The sequence below is a fragment of the Vulpes vulpes genome, chromosome 10 (assembly GCF_048418805.1).
Source record: "Vulpes vulpes isolate BD-2025 chromosome 10, VulVul3, whole genome shotgun sequence".
NCBI lineage: Eukaryota > Metazoa > Chordata > Mammalia > Carnivora > Canidae > Vulpes > Vulpes vulpes.
Window position 1 is genome coordinate 29,429,492 of NC_132789.1, and position 20,930 is coordinate 29,450,421.

The 20,930-nt window shown below is 51.7% G+C and overlaps 2 protein-coding genes across 2 annotated transcripts; both read right to left on the reverse strand.

Annotated features, from left to right (window-relative positions):
* Nucleotides 1–1,638: 1,638 nt before the first annotated feature.
* Nucleotides 1,639–12,769, reverse strand: LOC112907502 (uncharacterized). The gene is made up of 7 exons (XM_025982718.2): nt 12,641–12,769; nt 12,272–12,502; nt 11,952–12,075; nt 9,255–9,466; nt 8,568–8,638; nt 8,211–8,315; nt 1,639–1,867 (listed from the first exon to the last, which is right to left on the reverse strand). The coding sequence occupies exons 1-7, from the start codon at nt 12,767–12,769 to the stop codon at nt 1,693–1,695; spliced, it is 1,047 nt and encodes a 348-aa protein (XP_025838503.1). The 3' UTR covers nt 1,639–1,692.
* Nucleotides 12,770–18,556: 5,787 nt separating this feature from the next.
* SDF2L1 (stromal cell derived factor 2 like 1) lies at nt 18,557–20,605 on the reverse strand. The gene is made up of 3 exons (XM_025982681.2): nt 20,353–20,605; nt 19,807–20,003; nt 18,557–18,941 (listed from the first exon to the last, which is right to left on the reverse strand). The coding sequence occupies exons 1-3, from the start codon at nt 20,537–20,539 to the stop codon at nt 18,660–18,662; spliced, it is 666 nt and encodes a 221-aa protein (XP_025838466.1). The 5' UTR covers nt 20,540–20,605; the 3' UTR covers nt 18,557–18,659.
* Nucleotides 20,606–20,930: the final 325 nt, after the last annotated feature.

A 20,930-nucleotide genomic window follows, 5' to 3' on the forward strand; every position in this document is an offset into this window, starting at 1 on the left:
CGGCCTCTCAGGCCGGGCACCGCGAGTCCCACCAGTCTCGGCCTCATCTGTGCTTCCTTGCGTGCCCCAGCATCCCCGCCCATCCAGCCCCCACCGCCTCCGGGCCCCTCGCCTTGGCGGCGCGGGGGCACGTGGCCCTGAAGGTCCAGCGCCCTCGCTGCTCTCTTCCGTGTCTTCCTAAGGACCCTTCCCTCCACCAAATCGCTGTGTCCGAGTGCTCCGGCCTGAGCCCTAGATCACTGGGTGATCTCACCCAGGCTCCTAGCTTTAAATACCACTTGTATCCCTTGATTCTTATCACTAAACGTCCACACTCCAGACCCCTGACCTCTACTTAGGTACCGCTGATCTCAAATTTAACATGTCTGGTCAAAATAGCATTCTCCTTCCCCCATTCACAGCCCCCTCCCCCCCCCCCCCCCCCCCCCCCCGCCGTTTCCTCAACTGTACCACTAGACAGTCACCCAAAGCCAGTGGTCCTTGCCCTTTCTCATCTCATAGCTGCCTCCTCATATTCTAGATTTCGATATGTCACCTCCTCAGAGGGACCTTCACTGACAACCTACTGCATACGTGTCTGCATACTCAGCTCCCATTGGACTTACCACAACTTCTAATCCTGTTACTAATTTGATCTGTGCACTGGTTAGATACACATCCACAAGGATAGGATGGAAGCTCCTTAAGAGTAAGGACCCCAACCATTTGGTTTATTATCTCCCAAGCAAGGTGTGGGGCATACACAGAGGTTCAACAAATACCTGCTACTGTCCAGCAGTCATCAAGCATTTTGTGAGGACTCCTCTCACACGCAGGTTTGATTCTATAGCTGGTGTGTAAGATGAATCCCATCTCTGAAATTCCATAGGGGGGTGCCCTAGGGTTGTTAGTTGAAAACTAACACACCAGGAGCACCTGGGTGGCTCAGTCAGTTAAGCATCTGCCTTTGGCCCAGGTCATGATTCTGGGGTCCCAGGATTGAGCCCTGCATCTGGCTTCCTGCTAGGCAGGGAATCTGCTTCTCCCTCTCCCTCTGTGCTCTCTCAAATAAATAAATCCAAAAAAACCCCCAACCAAACAAAAACAAAAAACCCTAACATACCAGCTTATTGGAAAATAAGGGAGGGAACAGATCACTCTTTCTACACCACACCTGGATAAGGCCTGGTTTAGGGGCCTAAGCTAGGAAAAACTAATAGACTTGCAACTCAGTGCAGTCAGTTGAGGCCCCAAAGGGGCTACAGAGTCACTGTAGGGAAGGACAGCAGTCTCATCACTCCTTTCAAAGTGCTGTGGTTGGGGCGCCTGGATGGCTCAGTTAAGTGTCCAGCTGCCACTCAGGTCATGATCTCAGAGTCCTGGGATCGATCCCTATATCAGACTCCCTGCTCCTCCCCACTCATGCTCTCTGGCTACCTAAATAAAAGCTTTAAAACAAAAACAAAAAACCAAAGCGCTGTGGCTGAATTCCCATGTAGAGTGCAAGCAAGGGGACTTCACAGTAGCACAGACCTGACCAATTACTGTATGCAGGCTCAGGCCAAGGGGGCCTCAGGCTTGCACTCCCCTGACAGCCTCTTCAGGGCTGGAGGAAGCCCATGGGATTGCACAGCCTCTAGGGAACCCAGCACAAGTAAGGCACCTCCATGGGAACTTTATTCATTCCTTTAGCCATGGTCTGTAGGGAAGAGGCTATGGGCCCCTCTTGTGGGGCACAGACTCTGTGCTGCTAGGATCATTCTCAGAGTCATCTTTGGGTCTTGGCACAGGCTGGAACTTGAGCAAGACAGGCGGGGTGAAGATGGAGGCCTTCACAGGAGCGGGTGGAGTCTCTTCGGTATTGGGGGAGCCACTACAAGCCGAGGTCCTGTGCAGGAGATAGGCAAGACATGTCCGTGAGGTGGGATACCAGCACAGAAAGCCATCAGAAGTACATACGACAAAACTTCGGGCTGTGGGGTGGCTCTTCAGTACACTGCTACTTCCAGAACTCTCTTCTGTGCATGGTTATTCCAGGCTGTTCACTGCAGCAATGTTTGGGATTGTGAAAACCTGGCAACAACCTAAACGTTCCTCAAGGAAGGGACCGTGGATGCCACATAGCAGGCTGTTCTGCAGCTGCTGAAGGAATGAGGTAGGTCTGTATATCCCAGCAAATAAAGATGCCCCAATGGTACAGGAGTGGGAAAAAGCAAGCTGCTAGGAAGTGTATGTAATCTTATCCTGCTTTGGTTACAAAATTAACCAGTGTATTTGTGTGTGAGTGTATGAGTGTGTGTGTGTGTGTGTGTGTGTGTGTGTTAGAAGCGTACATGTGCAACTCTTAGCGTCAGGGGACTCTTATAGTTTACATATTCATTTCTCTATTGTGAACCTTTTTCCATAGAACACGTCCTGCTTTTGTAAACTGTTTAAAGCCAATTAAAAATAACCAATTTTTGATGATAACATCATGAGAAGACAGCTCACTCACAAAGCAATACATCACAAGAGCCTAAAACTGTCCCCATCGGTGCAATGTTTTTTTTTTTTTCTTAAAGATTTTATTTATTTATTCATGAGAGAGAGAGAGGCAGAGACACAGGCAGAGGGAGAAGCAGGCTCCATGCAGGGAGCCCGACATGGGACTTGATCCCTGGACTCCAGGATCAGGCCCTGGGCTGAAGGCGGCGCTAAACCGCTGGGCCACCCAGGCTGCCCCTCAGTGCAATGTTCCAATGAGCAAGAATGGTTGAAGAAATATTCCATCCACTGGAGCATTTTGTATCTATTACTATTGGTGAATTTAAGGATATTTCTAAAGAAACACATTCCAGAGCTGGCTACAACACTGCCTAACAGGACACTCTCATTAGGTAACAGACTACCATATGTGTATATACACGAGTCTCCATGGGGAAAAGACAAATGTATGCTAATAGTGGTTATTTTTGGCAGTGGGATAATAGTAATTTTGTGTATCTTCTTGTGTGTGGTTTCCAAATTGTCTAAATAAACATATTGTTTTAGAATCTGAGAAAAGAGAGTCTTTTTGAAACCTGTACATACTGTTTTTCTTATAATTCCTTTTCAGGAAAGGAAAGTCTGCCTTTGGCCCAGGGCATGATCCCAGAGTCCCAGGATCAAGTCCCACATCAGGCTTCCTGCGTGGATCCTGCTTCTCTCTCTGGCTATGTCTCTGCCTCTCTCTGTCATGAATAAATAAATAAAATCTTTTTTAAAAAATAGAAAAAGCTAGAAGGTATCTCAACAGCAATGCCCTGATGATGGTCCAGCCCTGGTGCATGGACCCACAACTCTTTACTTTCACATTTTGCTTCATGACAACACTGCACAATGTGTTTGCTGACAACCCCTTCTGTCACCCAGCAATCACTTTCCAATACCCCCACCCCACCTCCTTCTGATCTGACTGGATAACCTATTGCTTCCACTTAGACATAATTCATGAATCTACATGGTCAGGTTTAATCATGTTTATAATTTTATGTCTACAACATAATATTCCATAATTAGGTGAATGAAAAATTTTTTAAAGATTTTATTTATTTGGGGACAGCTGGGTGGCTCAGCAGTTGAGCGTCTGCCTTCGGCTTGGGGCATGATGCTGAGGTCCCGGGATTGAGTCCCACATCGGGCTCCCTGCATGGAACCTGCTTCTCCCTCTGCCTGTGCTCTGCCTGCCCCTCTCTCTCTGTGTCTCTCATGAATAAATAAATAAAATCTTTTTTTTTTAATTTATTTGACAGAAAGAGAGAGCACAAGCAGGGAAAGCTATACACAGAGGGAGAGGAAGAAGCATACTCCCTGCTGAGCAGGAAGCCTGACCCTGGGATCTTGACTTGAGCCAGAGGCAGACACTTAACCAATGGAGCCACCCAGGTGCCTCTAGGTAAATGCACGTTTAAGCTGTTCCCAGTTTTTCTACTTTTAAATGACACTGCCCTAAACATTTTTGTACACAATCGCTTTTTTCTTTCCCTTAATCATCTCCTTGGGGCCAGTTTCCAGGACTAAAAATACCAGAACATCAATGGCTCCTGATGTTTTGATACACTGCCTTTCAAAAGAACCAACCTTATACTTTTGTGCTTCAAAAGATGCCCCTGAGAAAGTGAGAAGACAACCTACATAGTGGGAGGAAATATTTGCAGATCCTATGTCTGATAAGGGACTTGTGTCTTTGGCAGTTCCTCAAGAGTTACCATACAACCCAGCAACTCCACTCTTAAGGATATACGCAAGAAAACTGAAAACTAGGTCCTTGCAGACACTTGACCACAAATGTTCATAACGGTATTATTCACAAGAGCCAAAAAATGGAAATAACCCAAATGTCCATCAAGTCACGAATGTGTAGAGAAAATGCGGTATATCCATACAATGGAATACTGTTCAACCGTAAAAAGAAAGTCAACCCATAGAATGTGCACCACCGAAAGGAACCCTGATGAGAACTAAGGACTTCTGGGTGATTATGATGTGTCAGGACAGATTCATCAGTTGTTAACACATGCATCACTCTGGTGGGTGGTGTTGATGTTAAGGGAAGTGGTGCCATGTGCCGGCAGGGGGTGTATGGGAACTCTCTGTACTTTCAATGTTGCTGTGAACCTAAAACTGCTCTAAAAAAAATTAAGTCTTAAAAAAGAGATTAAAAAAACAACAACAGGAAATTCACGTTAACTAACTCAAATTTAAGTTTTTATTTTTTTTTATTTTTATTTTTTTTTTTAATTTTTATTTATTTATGATAGGAACACAGCGAGAGAGAGAGGCAGAGACACAGGCAGAGGGAGAAGCAGGCTCCATGCACCGGGAGCCCGACGTGGGACTCGATCCCGGATCTCCAGGATCGCGCCCTGGGCCAAAGGCAGGCGCCAAACCGCTGCGCCACCCAGGGATCCCCAAATTTAAGTTTTTAAATAAAAAATAAAATATATTATCTTGGGGGTGCCTGGGTGGGTCAGTCAGTTAAGCATCCGACTCTTGGTTTCCACTCAGGTCATGATCTCAGGGTTGTGAGGCTCCGTGCTCAAAAGAGTCTACTTGAGATTCTCTCTTTCCCTCTGTCCCCACCCCCAATGCTCACATTCCTGTACTTGCTTTTTCTCTCTCCAAAAAAAATAAGATCTTTAAAAACAAATAAATAAAAATAAATTATCCTGCCAACTAAAACAGATTCAGTAGTGACACATGCCACAATGTGGATGAACCTTGCAAACACTAAATGGAAGAAGCTAGTCACAAAAATACCATATTATTGTATGGTTTCATTTATATGAAATGACCAGAACAGGCATATCCACAGAGAAAGTAGTTAATAGCTGCTAGGACTGGGGGATGGAGGAATTGGGGGTGATAGCTAAGTGGTGCTAAGGTTTCTTTTTTAATTGTAGTAAAATATATATATAATTTACCATTTTAATCATTTCTAGGTATACAATTCAGTGGCATTCATCAATGTCCTGTGACCATCACCACTTACCTATTTCCAGAACTTTTTCATCACCCCAAACAGGAACTGTAGTACCAATTAGGCAACAACTCATTTCCTTCTCCCAGTCCCTAGTAACCTCTCATCTATTTTGTCTTTAGGCCTCTGCCTATTTATTTCATGTAACAAGAACTACTTGGCCTTTTGCACTGGCTTCTTTTGTTTCAACATTCTATTATATGGATAGATCACAGTTTGTTCATCTTGGATATACTTATGTTGTTTTCTCCTTTTGGCCACTGTGATACTGATACTAGTACTATGAACATTCACGTGCAAGTATCTGAGTCTCTACAATTCTTTTTTTTTTTTTTAATTCTGAGGGTTGTTTTTTTTTTTTTTTTTTAATGATAGTCACACAGAGAGAGAGAGACAGAGAGAGAGAGAGGCAGAGACATAGGCAGAGGGAGAAGCAGGCTCCATGCACCGGGAGCCCGACGTGGGATTCGATCCCGGGTCTCCAGGATCGCGCCCTGGGCCAAAGGCAGGCACCAAACCACTGCGCCACCCAGGGATCCCCAGTCTCTACAATTCTTACAGGCGTATACCTGGGAGTGGAATTACTGGATCATATGGTAATCCTGTTTAACATTTTGAGGAACCAAAATGTTTTTCCACAGTGGCTGTACCATTTTACATTCCCACCAACCACACACTTGAGGTCCAATTTCTCTACATGCTCATCAACATTGTCTTTTTGATGACAGCCATCCTAGTGGGTGTGAAGTGGTATTTCACTGTGGTTTTCACTTGCATTTCCCTGATGTCTAATGATGTGGAGCATCTTTTCCTGTGTTTACTGGCCATTTGTATGTCTTCTTTGAAGAAATGCAAGTCCTTTTTCCATTTTTTGGGAATGGTTCTTTTTTGTTGATTTACAAATGTTTTCTCCCATTGTCTTTTCACTCTCTTCTTTTTGATATGATGGAAATGTTTTAAATTTGGATTGGTGGGACGCCTGGGTGGCTCAGCGATTAAGCATCTGCTTTTGGCTCAAGGCGTAATCCTTGAGTCCTGGGGTTTGAGTCCCACATTGGGCTCCCTACAGGGAACCTGCTTCTCCTTCTGCCTATCTCTCTCTCTCTGTGTCTCCACAAATAAATAAATAAAATCTTCAAAAAAATTAAAAAATAAAATTGGATTGTAGTGATGATTGCAAAAATGTTAACATATAAAAAGCCACTAGAGTGGACACTTTAAAAGGGTGAGTTTAAATAAATAAATAAATAAATAAATAAATAAATAAATAAATAAGTGAGTTCATATGATGCTATATGCAAATTATCTCAATAAAAGAATTTTTAAAAGGACAAAGTCAATTTATAGTATTTTCACAGGAAAAATGAGTCTCTTCCTAAAGCCTTGCTAGCACAGGATCCTCTTTACTTAGGGCTTTTTAATAGGTATGTAACATACATCCTAGCAACCTTAATGTGTACATCTTTCACTACTAAGGAAGCCAAAAACATTTTTAAAGGTTTGCTTACATTTTGGGTGCCTTCGTGGATAAATTTTCCATCAACTAAATTTAGAACCCTCTTTATAGAACTGTGTAGGTTTCTTACATAAGAAGTCATTTGCATTCTCACTCATTGCTAGTGGGAATATATAATGGTATAGCCACTTTGATAGTTTCTTTAAACATATTATCACCATATGATCCAGCAATCATTGCTCCTCGGTAAGAGAGTTGAAAACGTGTGTCCACACAAAACCTGCACGTAGATGTTTATAGCAGCTTTATTCATAATTACCAAAACTTGGAAGCAACCAAGACGTCCTTCAGTAGGTGGATGGATAAATAAACTGCAGTACATCCAGTTACTCAGTGCTGGAAAGGAACTATCCAGCCATGAAAAGACATGGAGAGACTGTAAGTGAAAGAAGCCAATCTGAAATGGCTATATATATAGGATTCCAAGCAAATAACATCCTGGGAAATGTAAAATTATGGAGACAGTAAAAAAGATCAGTGGTCGTCAAGGGTTAGGGCAGAGGGAGGGATGAACAGCTGGAGCAGAGACGATTTTGAGGAAACTTCCATAGGACACTAGAATAGTGGATACATGTCATTATACGTTTGTCCAAACCCACAGAACATACAACACCAAGAGTGAGCCCCAGTGTATGGACTCTGGGTGATAATGATGTGTCAATGTAGGTTCATTAATTGTAAGGTGAAGGATATTGATAGTGGGGGAGTCTGTGCCTGTGTAGGGGCAGGGGGTATATAGGAACTTTCAGTACACTCTCAGTTTGCTGTGAATCTAAAACTCCTCTAAACAACAGCTATTTAAAAAAAACAAAAGTCATTTGATGCAATGAGGCAGCCAGTTTAAATATACACTTTGAAATAACACTCCATAGAATGCCATGGAAATACTCGACAATACCGTAAGTAGCAAAAAACAGGTGATTAAAACAAACAAACCACATATTTAATAAATCCCTGCTTTGTAAAACAGATATATATAAAGCTTAGGGCTGCCCACAGTTGACGAACTTATTCCCTTTCTAATGAGTCTCAGAGCTGCTTGTCTCCAATTCTCATTACAAACACTATGAAGGGGGAGTGACTTTTCCAGTACCTGATTACATTAGGGTCCCTTCATGAAATGCAAAGAACGTTTTTCTGGCCCTTGTGCCATGATGCCATCAAGCCACATAAGCCAGGATGATGTCTGGCCCCACAGAGGCTCAGAGGCATGCTTACCAGGGGAAGCCAGGGCAATGGAGCTTGTGCACACTGTTTCCAGTCAGGTATGAGAAATGGAAGCCTCCGGGGTTGAGGACCAAGGGAGTCAGATCAACCATGTGGCTGCAAAACAGGGCAGAGAGGGGAACATCAGCTCTGGGCTACTCCCAGGCAGGCCCTCCCACAGGGACTCCCGCACACAGAGCAGACCCAGAGCCTCGCCTCCTTCCCTGTAAAATGGGAATAACAGCCCCTCAGGATTGTGGTGAGGATTAACAATAAGAAGGGGGGAAAATGGGAACTAAGTGTGGCACACAACATGCTCCCTAAAATGCTCCTTTCATTTTCCCCAAACTCAGAATCAATTCCTTCCACCTCTTTGGGTTCGATGACAGGCCAGCCCAGTTTAATTTCACTTCTGACCTTGCAACCTCCAACTTCTCCATCTGCAGGAAACAAAGGAAACCTTAGGACAAGTCTGGGGGCCTCACTGGAAACAGAAACCCCCTTATACAAGAACTAGGGGAACCATGTGACCGTCATTCATCCAGCAAACACACTGGGATCATCCTTGAGGCACCCACCTCGAGCTTGGTGTTAGGGGCACGGGGATGGGATGGGGGCTGCCTGGAGTGAGATGCGGGATAAGCAGGGGACAGGAGAGGCAAGAGCACCGTTAGGAGAGCAACGCAGAAGCACTTAGTGAGTGGCAAGGAGAACACCACCCATGAGGCGGGGCAGGCACAGGGCTGGAGATGTCCAGGGGTGGCACCCCAGGATTCCGCCCAGTGTTTTGGCGGCTGCTTTGCTCAGCTGAGACCAAGCAGGTGAACCTATGTGCCTCCAATCCTTCAACCAGAGCAGATCTCCCATGCCCCTTTTATCTGCTTTATCCATCCACGTTCCACCCAAGATTTTGCCTGCAGATAGAGTTCTGCTTAAAAACAAAGTTCTGAGAGTTAGCTGGCTGTGAGCCTGGGAGAGCCTCTAGGGTGGTTCTGAGCAGAGGGGCAGAGGTTGCCCCTCCCAGGAACACGTGGAATGGGAGATGAGCTCACTGACCGATTTGCTGGGCAGCGGAGGGAAGGGGCCAAAGACCCTCGGCATAGTGTAGACAGGAGGTGATGGGGCCACCACGGAGGCCATGGTGGTGGTGGGTAACAGCAGTGGTGGAGGTGGCAGCAGGGTTTGTGCCAGACATGGGGAGGTTGACCGATCTCGCAAGAGGATGGGTTCTGATTTCAATTTTGGCTTTCTTCTCTTCTTCTTGGCATCTGTGACAAAAGAGACCAATGAGTGTCTACCCCATGGCCAAAACAGGGTAGAGTGGAGGCCAAACAATGGTGTAGGTTCTTCACAAGGTTCTTCCCCCAAGGGGTACCACATAAGAAGGCTAAGAGCCACCACTGATAGGCACCAACATGTACTATCTCACCGACCCCATATCACCTCATGAGGGAAGAGTACTTTTGTCTTTCTAAGAACTGGAAGCTCCAACTGTGCAAGCCACAGGCGGGATTTATACCCGGACTATCTAACTTCAAGGCCAGAATTTAAGGGGAAGTAACAGAGTATCACCACCAAGGAGGGCAGGACTTGTCCCAGGCAGGTGAGTCTGCTACCTACCCCCAAGCATTGTGGAAAGCTCCTGAGTCTGCCAGCACCTTTGTGGGGTGTCCAGGCCCTGGACAAGGGAATGAGTTCCCAACTATACCCAACTCTACGGCCATCCTGAGATTCTACAAAGCTCCTTTCTCTGTAAAGAAATCCATACATAGGAGGCCTTACAGAGGTGGGCTCAGGGAAGGAATCTTTGAGTAGCAGGATTCTGGGGCCTGCCCCCCTCTCCTCTTTCCACGTTAGGTTTTCTTCCTATATTCAACAACTCTGGCTATTCTACTGTTCAGAGCTAGAGGACACCAGCAAAGTGGGTATGAACAAGTGCCTCATGCAGCCCATTAAAAGGGCTCTTTGAGAATGACGATCACCACCACCAGGGAGCACCTGGAGGCTAAAAGCCCAAGCCCCAGGGCAACCCAAACCTGAGTTCAAGTCCAGACTCTATTATGTGACACTGTTGCACATAGCTGGCTACCCTCCCTGGGCCTCTATGTCCTCTTCTGTAAAATGAGGTTAAAGAGCATTGACACTACCTCAGGAGACTGCATTAAGAGCTATATATGCTGTGGGTCCATCAGAAGAAATGGTGGAGCATTCACACTCAGCACCAGGGAAAGTGTGTCTCCCAGGTGAGCAGGGCCTCCTAATACAACAAAGAAAGCCCCTCTGCCACTAGCTAGTGTATCACTGAAGACAAACGCACAAAGAACTGAACCCAAATCTAATCAAGGCTTTAGAGCAACTGTCCAAGAAATACAAGCAGAGTGGAACAAGACAGCACCAGTGGACCCCAACAACAGATATAAATCCGCTAAGTGGAATGCCCCAAAGAACAACACAGTTCTTCAAGTTGACAGCATGAAGGAGTAAGGTGAGGGCATCCTACCTCAAAGGGACTTCAACAGACATGGCCATCCATCACCTGCCATCCCTATGTGGTCACTAATGTGGCCCCTGCCATTTCACTATCACAAGTGTGCCAACGTGGACACAGAGTATATGGCCATCCCAGTGAAAAGGAACCTCAGAGGAACTAACAACCAAACCAAGTATCAGCTATGCTAAGAAGTTATTGTCAAAAAAAATAAAATAAAATAAAATAAACAAAAACAAAAAAAATAAAAAAAAAAAGAAGTTATTGTCAATTATATCTGGGGAACATTGTGATTACAAAATATTTTTTAGTATGTAAAAAAGTATTCTAAAGTATCCAAGAATACAACGGGTGTCGGAGACTCCCCCTAAAATGCTCCAGAAAAGGCAAAGGGGGGCAGCTCAGGTGGCTAAGTGGTTTCACGCCCCCTTCAGCCCAGGGCATAATCCTGGAGACCCGGGATCAAGTCCCACATCAGACTCCCTGCATGGAGCCTGCTTCTCCCTCTGCCTGTGTCTCTGCCTCTCTCTGTCTCTTATGAATAAATAAAATCTTTAAAAAAATAAATAAAAGAGGGTCGCCTGGGGGGACTCAACAGTTTAGTGCCACCTTCAGCCCAGGGTCTGATCCTGGAGACCCAAGATCGTGTCCCAGGTCGGGCTCCCAGCATGGAGCCTGCTTCTCCCTCTTACTCTCTGTCTCTCATGAATAAATAAAAGAAGGAAGGAAGGAAGGAAGGAAGGAAGGAAGGAAGGAAGGAAGGAAGGAAGGAAGGAAGGAAAAAAGAAAGAAAAGAAAAGAAAAGAAAAGAAAAGAAAAGAGAAAAGAAAGAAAAGAAAAGAAAAGAAAAGAAAAGAAAAGAAAGAAAAAAGAAAAGAAAAAAAAGAAAAGAAAAGAAGAAAAGAAAAGAAAAGAAAAGAAAAGAAAAGAAAAGAAAAGAAAAAAAAGAAAAGAAAAGAAAGAAAAGGGAAAGGAGGGTTCGGGTATAAAGAGTGAAGCAAGCACAGCAAGATGGGGGATAGCTGCTTAACCTGAAGGCTGACAGGTACCCGAGTGTTCACTGCAGTCTCCAGTTTTGTGTATGTTTGTTTTCATAATAAAGACTTTAAGAAAAAATAAAAAAAAAAATTTAAAAAAAGACTTTAAGAATAAACACCAATTTTTTTTTTTTTTTTTTTTTTTAGATTTCAAGCACAGAACCAGGGATAAGGGAACATGGGTCAGGTTTGCGGGGTAACTGGAGGCCGGCAGAGGCTGAGCCTCACCCTGGGAGTAGAGATGCACGCGGTGGATGCTCCTCTTCAGCTGCTCCAGGCGCTGGTGCATCTCCAGGGCACCCATGCTGTTGCAACAGTTCAGCTCCCCCTGAACTGCACAGAAGAACTTTGCCTACGACCAGGGGTGAGGCAGGGCAGGAGGAAGCCCGACGCGTGAGCCGCCTGCCCGCTGCACTCCCCAGCTGGGGCGCCTGGGGCTTCTGGAAGACCGTGCAGCTACAGCTAGTCCCCAAGGCGCCCTGCCCGCTCCCCCCAACACCCCCATCGCCCATCCTCGGGGCGCGGCGGGGCCCCGCGCCGGCTCGCACCCAGAAGAAGGAGAAGAGCCCGCGCCGCTCGTACTCGGCCAGCTTGGCCTTGCGCACCACCCTCTCGGCCAGCGCGGGGTTGCGGTCGATGCTGCGGAAGAGGCGGCGCAGCGCGCGCTCCGTGCAGGTGGCCGCCTGCCTCTCGAAGTCCTCCTCGGAGATGAGTCGGCAGAAGGTCACGCTCTGGGGGAACTCGCGGTCGAACTCGTCCAGGACCTCCATCCCTGCGGGCTGCGGGCAGGCCGGGCGGCCGTCGGGGCGGGGCCTCCGGGGCTCCAGGCGCGCCGCCCCGCACCCGCCTCGGGCCGGGGAGAGGGGCAGGCCCCGGGGGCGGGGGCCGCGGGGGCCGCGGGGGCCGCGGGGACGCACCTGCTGTCGGCCCCACAGCCGCCGCGCCACGCAGCCTCCCCCGCCCCGGCCAATCCCCCGGGAGTTCGCGAGCCAGGAGCCAATCCGCGCCAGGCGGCTGCACGTGACAATGCCCACCGCTCTGGGCATGCGCCCTGGCGCCTTCGACGGGGCAACCGCGCGGGGGAGGGGGGCTCCTGCTGGGGTCCCGCAGGGCGCGATGGGGGAGCGGGCCACTGCCACGCAGACAGGTGGCCGGCGCCGGAACCCTCCAAACGCCCTCAAGGCCCTCCCCCCTCCCCAGTCCGGCTGCTCGCCCTCGCCCTCCCTCCGCGCGGTGTGTAGACAGCACCCCAAGGACTTCACTCCGCCCCTAACTCCTCTGGCCCCAGGCGTCGCCCGTCCTTCCCGGTTAACTCTCCTACGTCAAACCCACCCCTCCCCAGTTTCCATCCTCTCTTCCCCCCTATAACCAACCACTCTCTCTACTCGCGGTTGCCTCTTCACCAGCATCTCCAGCGGCTCCCTCTGCGTTCCCAAGGTGCCGTCTTTGTGGTACCATCTAGTCTTTGTGGTACCATCTCGGATGATCTTACCCCACTTCTTGGTCCCAACTCAGAGCTGACTTAACCCTAACCTACGTCTCAGGCTCTGACCTCCCTTGAGGTCCGCGACCACATCCAAGTTTCCTCTGGGGACGTTTCTTGGGCATCTCACGCTGAACAGATCCAGGTGGGCACGCAGCTTCTTCCCTCCCAATCCCGAATCTGCTTCTCTTCTCCCTCTCCTACTTGGCCAGCCTTGTCAGCACCATTCACCCCAGCCACCAATGAGGGGGTCCACCCTGGATTGCTTCCTCTCCATCGCCTCCACAGCCCTTCACTCCCCTCAACCTGAGATCCATGGAGTGTGTCTGAGAAGTCTAAAGAGACTTTTTACCCCCCACTGCCAAACCACCAACCCTCTAGGTTCTGCTGTTCCCAACAACATAGGAGATGGCCTTCCTCCTGCTTTGAGGTCAGAGAGCAAGATGGAAACAACCAAGGAGGAAACAAATTTTAGCCTAGAGGTGCAAACAGACTTAGTACACATGGGTTCAAATCTTCATGCTACTTCCTGACCCTGTGTGACTTTTAAAGTAAGACTTAACTTTAAAATACATAGTATGGACCTTTTTATATACAGCACAAGCATCCTCTCAGGAGTCAAGCAGACTCTAACTAACCCCCCCCCCAGGTTATGCTAAATAACACTTCACACTGTATGTACTTATTTGTATTTTTTAAAGTTGTATTGGCCCCCAACTCCAAGCCAGGCACTGCCAAGAGAAATATAAAAAGCGACATGTCCCTGCCCTCAGGGCTCCCAGTCTAATGAGGACTTCAGACACAATGAGAAAGGTCTAACAGGCTGTGCTGGAGGGATATTGGATGCTGTGAAGCCCAGGAAAGGCTTTCCTTTGAAACATTTGAGCAAAGCCCTGAGTTCACAAGCATCCACCAGCAAGGGCCAGAGACGAGGGTCTCCAGACGGCGGGCACAGAATCTACACAGAAGGAAGGATGCCCACCTCCAGCCATCGATGCCTGGTCTTCCTTCCCCCAGGAGTGGGGGTGAAGCTGACATCTTGATGTGCCCTGCCAGGGGTGAGGGGTACTCCCAAATGCCCATCTGGAAACCTAGGCCTCCTCTCAAAGGAGACAGGCTTGGATGACTGTCACTGGGCACATAAAAGCCTATTGCATTGGGGCAGGTCCTGATGGAGGAGGTGGCCTTGCAAGCACGCCTGGCTGGGCCTGGCTCCTTGGCAATCCCCCTGGTTGTAGCTGTTAGGATGGGCATGCCAGGCACCTCTTGGTCCCTCCTGCAGTCTCAGGGCAGCATACCTCCCTGTAAGAGAACAAGCTGGCATGGTTGATGGGAATCACCTAACGGGCTTCTTAGCCCGAGTCCATCCACCCACCCCAGAAGATAGTACTGCTCCTAAGAACCCAGGTTTCCTCTAGAACCTGACCCTCCCCAAGCCTCCAAGGAGGGCTGGGTGTAGTTCACCTATACACGGTCAAAGTTGGGCTGGATCTAAGTCAGGCAACACTGGGGGTCTCCATTTCTCCACAAGGCCCTGACCAAACCTGGAGTCCCCAGTCTTACCCAGGGAATTGGTGTGCAAAGATCTTCAAACCAGAGGTTTTCTGAATCCAGGGCCTCTGTCCCTGCTCCTGTCCGCCATAACCCTGAAGGAGAATTTGTGGGACAATCCCCCAGCTCTGCACTCACCTAATCCTGTGATGGAGGGTCCAGCCTGCTCCTAGCTGCTAGGAAGTGGAGTGAGGCAGCAAAACTCCCTCCCCTCCATGAGGGGACTATGGGTGGTGGGGTGGGCCTGACCGATGCCCTTTCATCATTGCACTGCTTCCCAGCGGCCCACAGTAGTGCAACAGGGAAAGAGTGTCAGGCAGGCCTGCCGGCGCCTCTCTCAGTGGTGGTCCGAGGATCTGAGGCCTGGAATGCAGGCCCACTGGGGTGGGGCTTCTGCCTGGGGGAAGGGTGCCCTCTGACCCTAGAGGCCCAGGCCTGGCCGAGATCTCAAGTTTCCATGGAGAAGGGAGCGAGCTCTGGAGGGGGAGGGGAGGGCCTGCAGGCCCAAGGGGCCCGGCCTGGAGAGGGAGTTGGTGGTGTGGGGAGGGGGGGCGTCCCCAAGGCTGGTCCCCGATGCTTTGACAATATCATTGCACTGCTTCTCAGAGCACAGTAGTGCAACCTCGTCAGAGCACCTGGGGCCAGCAGGGGGGACTCCGCGGCCCCCAATAAGCTCAGGGCGGGAAACTCAACCGTGGGTGGGTGGGGCTAGAGGCCCGGTCCTGGAACCCAGGGTGGGGAGGAGGCTTTCGGCAGGGCTGCGGTCCTGGAGGTCGTCGGAAGGTCCCAGACCTTCCCCCGCGCGCTCCACATTGCGGTGCGGGAGAGACCCCAGACTGAGGGGTAGCTCCAGCCCAGGAGCGGGAGCGGACGGGGGAGGGGGCGCGCACACAAAGGAGAGGGGCCCGCGCTCCACCGCAGTCCGAAGCCCACTCGCGCACGAAGCGAGGGTGGGTCCAGCCCGACGATCCTGCGCCCTCACTGGGCCCGCGGCCCCAAGAGAAGGACGGTGGCCCCATTAACGAACGCGCCCCCGCTGGCTCAGGCCCCCATCCCTGGCCCCTGGCCCCCAACTTGGGCTCCGCGTTCAGTCCCACAGATTCTCTGCCTGGCGGCCCAGAGCGGAGCAAGGGGACCAGGGAGGCTCCCCGCCCTTCTGGAGCCCTCTGCCCGGAGAGGGCGCCGGGGGTCCGGGCTGCGCCCCTCCGCACGGTCCCGCCAGGTCGGGTCGCCCTGCCTGTGCCCTCCTCCTCGGGCCCGGCTACTCACGCGGCGGGACTCCCGCTCCGAACCAGGCCGGGGCAGGGCGCGGGCGGTTAGCGGGAGAAAGGTCCCGGCGGTTGTTGGCCCCCGCCGCCCGCGTCAGGACGACCCCGCACCTCGTGGCGCCCTCTCGCTCGCCGGCTCCATCTTTAACCCGCTGACAGTCGGCGGGCCCGGCCCCCGGCTCCTTAGCATAACGCGGCGCTTATTGGCCGGAGCCGGCGCGGGGCTTCGCCTCCCGCGCGCCTATTGGCCGGAAGCGGAGCGATTTCAAAATAGCCTCCGGGCCCCGATTGGCCGCGAGCGGGCCGAGGCCCCGGCTCCGTGGTTTTAACAATGAGTACTACAAACACCGTCTCCCCATTCATAACTTATCAAAAGGAATTTTGCCCGCCTTTTCTCAGCTCCGGTCTCCGCGAGTTTAACAGCGGCGCGGGCGAGAGCGCCTGGGAGCCCCGAGGGGGGCGCCGTCCGCGCAGCTGAGCCCACGGGGAAGAGGGCTGCGATCCTAGGAAAACGCCCGAACCCCCAGTCTCGTCCTCTATGGAGCAGGGCCGCGGGCTGCTTCGCTTTGTGCGCTGACAGCGCTCCCCATGCCTCCCAGACGAGATATTCGGCCGCAATGGGCTTCCCGGCTGGGGTAGCACCCCCGCTCCCCACCTAACCCCATCTCGAGTGCTCGGATTTGCCTGAAGCTGCCCCGTTAGGCCTGAGCTGCAGAGATCGGGTCCTAGAGCCCGTGAAGCCTTGTGGATCTGTGGGAGGTATGGGCAAGAGGATGTCGGCTTGAGTCTCCCCCCCGCCCCCCCCCCCCCCGGCCCCAGATTGTTATCTACTTTGTGGATAAGCATTGAGTAAGTGCGTACCCAGGGCTGATAACCCAGAAGGATGTATACACCGTTCAGCGCTCACAGCTGCAGTGTAGGGGCGGGGGGGGGGGGGGGGAGGGCAGGGGGGTACTGCTTAGGCTACAGTGCATCGCGCCCCCCCCCCCATTTTATTCTCTCAGCCCAATGGCTGAGAGCAAATGTTTCTGAGGCAGATAGAGCTGGGTTTCAATCTTTACCAACCTGCCACCTCCTCTGAAAAATTAAGACCATTGAACCTGCTTCATAGAGTTGTTGCCAGGAGCAAATGAGATGCTGTGTAAATCGTTGGCCAAGTGCCTGACACTTAGTGTTCAGTAAATGAGTGTTTTGCTGCTGCTGCTGCTGCTGCTGCTGCTGCTGCAGCAATTTAATTTTTGGTCTTCCCCTACATTCTGTCTGGAGCCATCTTACACGCTCCCACAGCTCCAGCCTTGGCTCCCCAAGAATTCCTACATGCTGTACACTGTTTGATTCTATTAGTCTGGTTGTACTGCAATACTGTCTAAGGTCAGGTGAGTGACGGGAGAGGAGCTTAAACTTCTAGACAATGCTTGAGAGGTTTGGCAGTGGAGGGCTCAGGAGGTCTGTGTTTGCCCAGAGCAGGACTCATGGATTGAGAGGGTGGGGAAGTAATGGTCCAGGGCCTATGTATGACCCATCTCCCATCAAGTCTCACAATTGGCTAGAGCTTTGCACCCACCCCCATAAGGCCAATTGATTTCTCACCTGCAAAGTGCTCTGCCCACACTCCTCCAAGCCCCTTCCTTGCTACCCCCCAGCTTCTCCTTGGGCTCTTGAATTCTCATTCAGGAAAGTAGCACTCTGTACCCCCAGCAGCTGCTTTAAATCCCTCCCCTCCTACATATTCAGCCTCCCTGGGAGCAATTAGCAAGTCCAGGAAGCCTGTAGTCCCTTCCATAACCTCTAGAGGTCACCTCAACACCAGCAAAACTAACTTCCCTTCCTTTATTAGGGCGGCCCTCCTACTGTTCCTGCCTTTAAGTTGCAATGCTTTGCCTGCGGGAATTGTGCCTCTCCTTCCAAGAAACCTTCTCAAATCTCGGCAGGTAGCAGTTCTTTGTGGTTACCTTCCCTGGCAATACTTTTGAAGTTTTGTTGTCTCCTTGGGACCCTGGAAAGTTGCACCAGGGGCTTAAGATGGCACATGCCCAGGCAGCGAGGGTATGAGGCCTTAACATGAAAGGTTCATGAAGCTCAGGGGCTAGGGAACTGGGGTCACCTGCCATCAGATGACCAAGGACGGAGAGGGGTGATGTGATGACGATGTTGGGAGTACATGAAAGAGCATCAAGGGCAGCCCTGGTGGCCTAGCGATTTAGCGCTGCCTTCAGCCAGGGCTGTGATCCTGAAGACCCAGGATCCAGTCCCACGTCAGGCTCCCTGCATGGAGCCTGCTTTTCCCTCTGCCTGTGTCTCTGCCTCTCTCTGTGTGTGTGTCTGTCATGAATAAATAAATAAAATCTTTAAAAAAAAAAAAGAAAGAAAGAAAGAAAGAAAGAAAAAGAGCATCAACGTTTGGATGGGTTTAGCTGTGATTCCGTGTTGGAGACAAAAAGTTTTGCACTAAGGGAGAGACGGTGAACCAGGTCAGGAGGGCTGGCACCCCCTGGTTACCCCCGCATCCCCAGACTCACAGCAAAACATAATCACAGACTAACATTCTTTAATCACAAAGGCACTTGAGAACCCCTACAAACCCAAAGTCTCCACCAAGAGTGGTCCTGCAGATGCCCCACCCATCCGTGGCACTCAGAGTTCATCGTGACCTGCAGAGGGATCCACACTGGGCTTGATGAAGATGCCTTCCATGGCCTTCCACGTATTGTGTGTATTGGCGCTGGGCATGCCATGCACTTCGTGCTGCCCACGTATGGGGCTCCCGTACTGCTCCCCAGTGACTGACAGGAACACAGAGGTGCCCACGTGCTGGAAGCGCACAGCAGCCTCCCGCTCCCAGTGCTGCCCTGAGCAGCGCACGGTCCACAGATCCAGGTCGTCACCCTCACCGTCTTCCCCAAAGGCGCTCACTTCCTATGGGTAGAGGGGGTAGAAGGGCAGTGCTCATCACAGAGGGCACACTAGGTCCCCTGTGGTCCCTTTGGCAGCAGCACTCACACCCAGGGCACGGGGCCTTGGTTCCTTCCCTGTACCTTTCTGAGCCTCAGCTTCCACAGCTGCAAAAATAGGACACTACCGCCACCACCTCCAGCACCCAGTAGGCTCTTCCCAAATGGGTGTCTTCAAACACATGTACACCCTACCAAACCAGACACATCTGTCTGGGCAGTAACCCTTGGCCCTCAAGTAGCTAAGGCCTCCTCCTCCTGTCTCCTTTCTCCTCCATGTTCCCCTTCAAACTTCTCTGAGCCTCACTCAGCATGATGTCCAGCCCCTCAGGCTGACAGGTCTCTATTTCATAGTCTTTCTTCTGACAAGTCCCCCAGGCAGCCTCTGTTTCTACCCACTCCCTCCCTAACCCCATAAGCCCCTCAAGCCCCTCCCACCCAAACTCCACCCTCCACCTCTCCAACCCTCAGTTCCAATGAATTCCGTTGGAGCACAAGGCCCTAGTCTCCCCTCTGTGGCCTGGAGAACTCCTACTCGGCCTTCCAGACCCAGTTGGGAGTTCCTGCTCCCCTGCTGGGTTTCATATTCCCCACCCCAAAGGCCTTGTGGATCCCCTTCCTGGGTCCAGCTCACCCCCCAGGACCTGAGCTATCAAGCCGGATCTCCCTTCCTGTAGTCACCCCCGCAGAGGCGGTGCTCAGTAAACATTTCTGGGCTGAAATGCTCATTTCGCAGAGGAAGCTGAGGCTGAGAGCCACTGACAGGAAGTCTAAATTCTGTCCCCGGGCCCTACACACACACACACACACACACATACACGGAGCCTCACCTGGTTATTGGACAGTGGCGAGGGAAAGTGGTGCGTGTGCAGGTTCTTGCCGGTGAGCACGTGCGTGAGCCGAACCGCCTGCCCGCAGCGCACGGGGGACCCGCGCGGGCACCCGCCCTCCGAGCCGCCGCGGATCCGCCAGTAGCTGTTGGCGTCGTCAGACGCCTCCACGCCAGTCACCGATTGTTGGCCGCTGCCTAAGGAGAGACACCCCCCCCCACGCACCCCGGGGTCGCGGTCAGTCTCTGAACCCGCTGCCCTTGACCCGGACGCCGTAAACTCCGCAGGACAACGGCTCACTCCCAACCCCCAGCTCCGGCCCTGGGCCCCCCGCTGACCTCCCGAGTCCCTTGGCCCGCAGCTCCTGGACGCCTAGCCCCCGATATCCCGAGGACCCCCCTTAAGACGGTCCGGCCCTAGCCCCCATGGCCCCTCCCAGAAACTCCAGCCCCCCAGCCCGGCTCCTCGACGACCCCCCGCTGCCACCCCACCTTCAGACTCCCAGCCCGGGCTCCGCCCCCCGACGATGCCCCGGGCCCCGCGCACCGGATCCGTATTTGATGTCGTGCGAGTGCAGCCGCACCCTGTGCTGCGTGTTGAACAGCTTCAGCACCGACCCGCAGGTCACGAGCCTTGCGCCGGTCTTGGCGGCACCGCTGCCCGGCACCAAGAGCGTTAGCAGCAGTCCCAGAAGCGCCGGTCCGGCAGCTCGGCCGCGGCCCGCGCTCCACATCGCCCCGGCCGAGCTCCGGCAGCTCGGGCCCACGGGACGCTTCCGTCTCCGCCACCGGCCAATCCGGCTCTGACAGAACCAGTGGAGGTAGCCAATCGCCAGCCAGCACGGCGCTCCGCCTGCATTGCCATTGGGTCGGCGTGGAGGGGATCCGCCCCCAGCTTTCCAGAGCGGCGACTGGGAGGGGGCTGGAGACACGAGGAGAGTTTTGATTGGTCCACGCTTCCGAGGCCTCACCAATGAACGCCAAGGGAAGTCTGGAGCGGCGCCAAGTGGTAAGAGAGACGCTGCCCACCTGAGCTGTAGGTTCGAGCGCCGCATCCGGGGGCCGCTGAGCTCCCGCACACCTGGCTGGGGACCTGCGGATCCTGCGGACACGTGTTCACAAAAC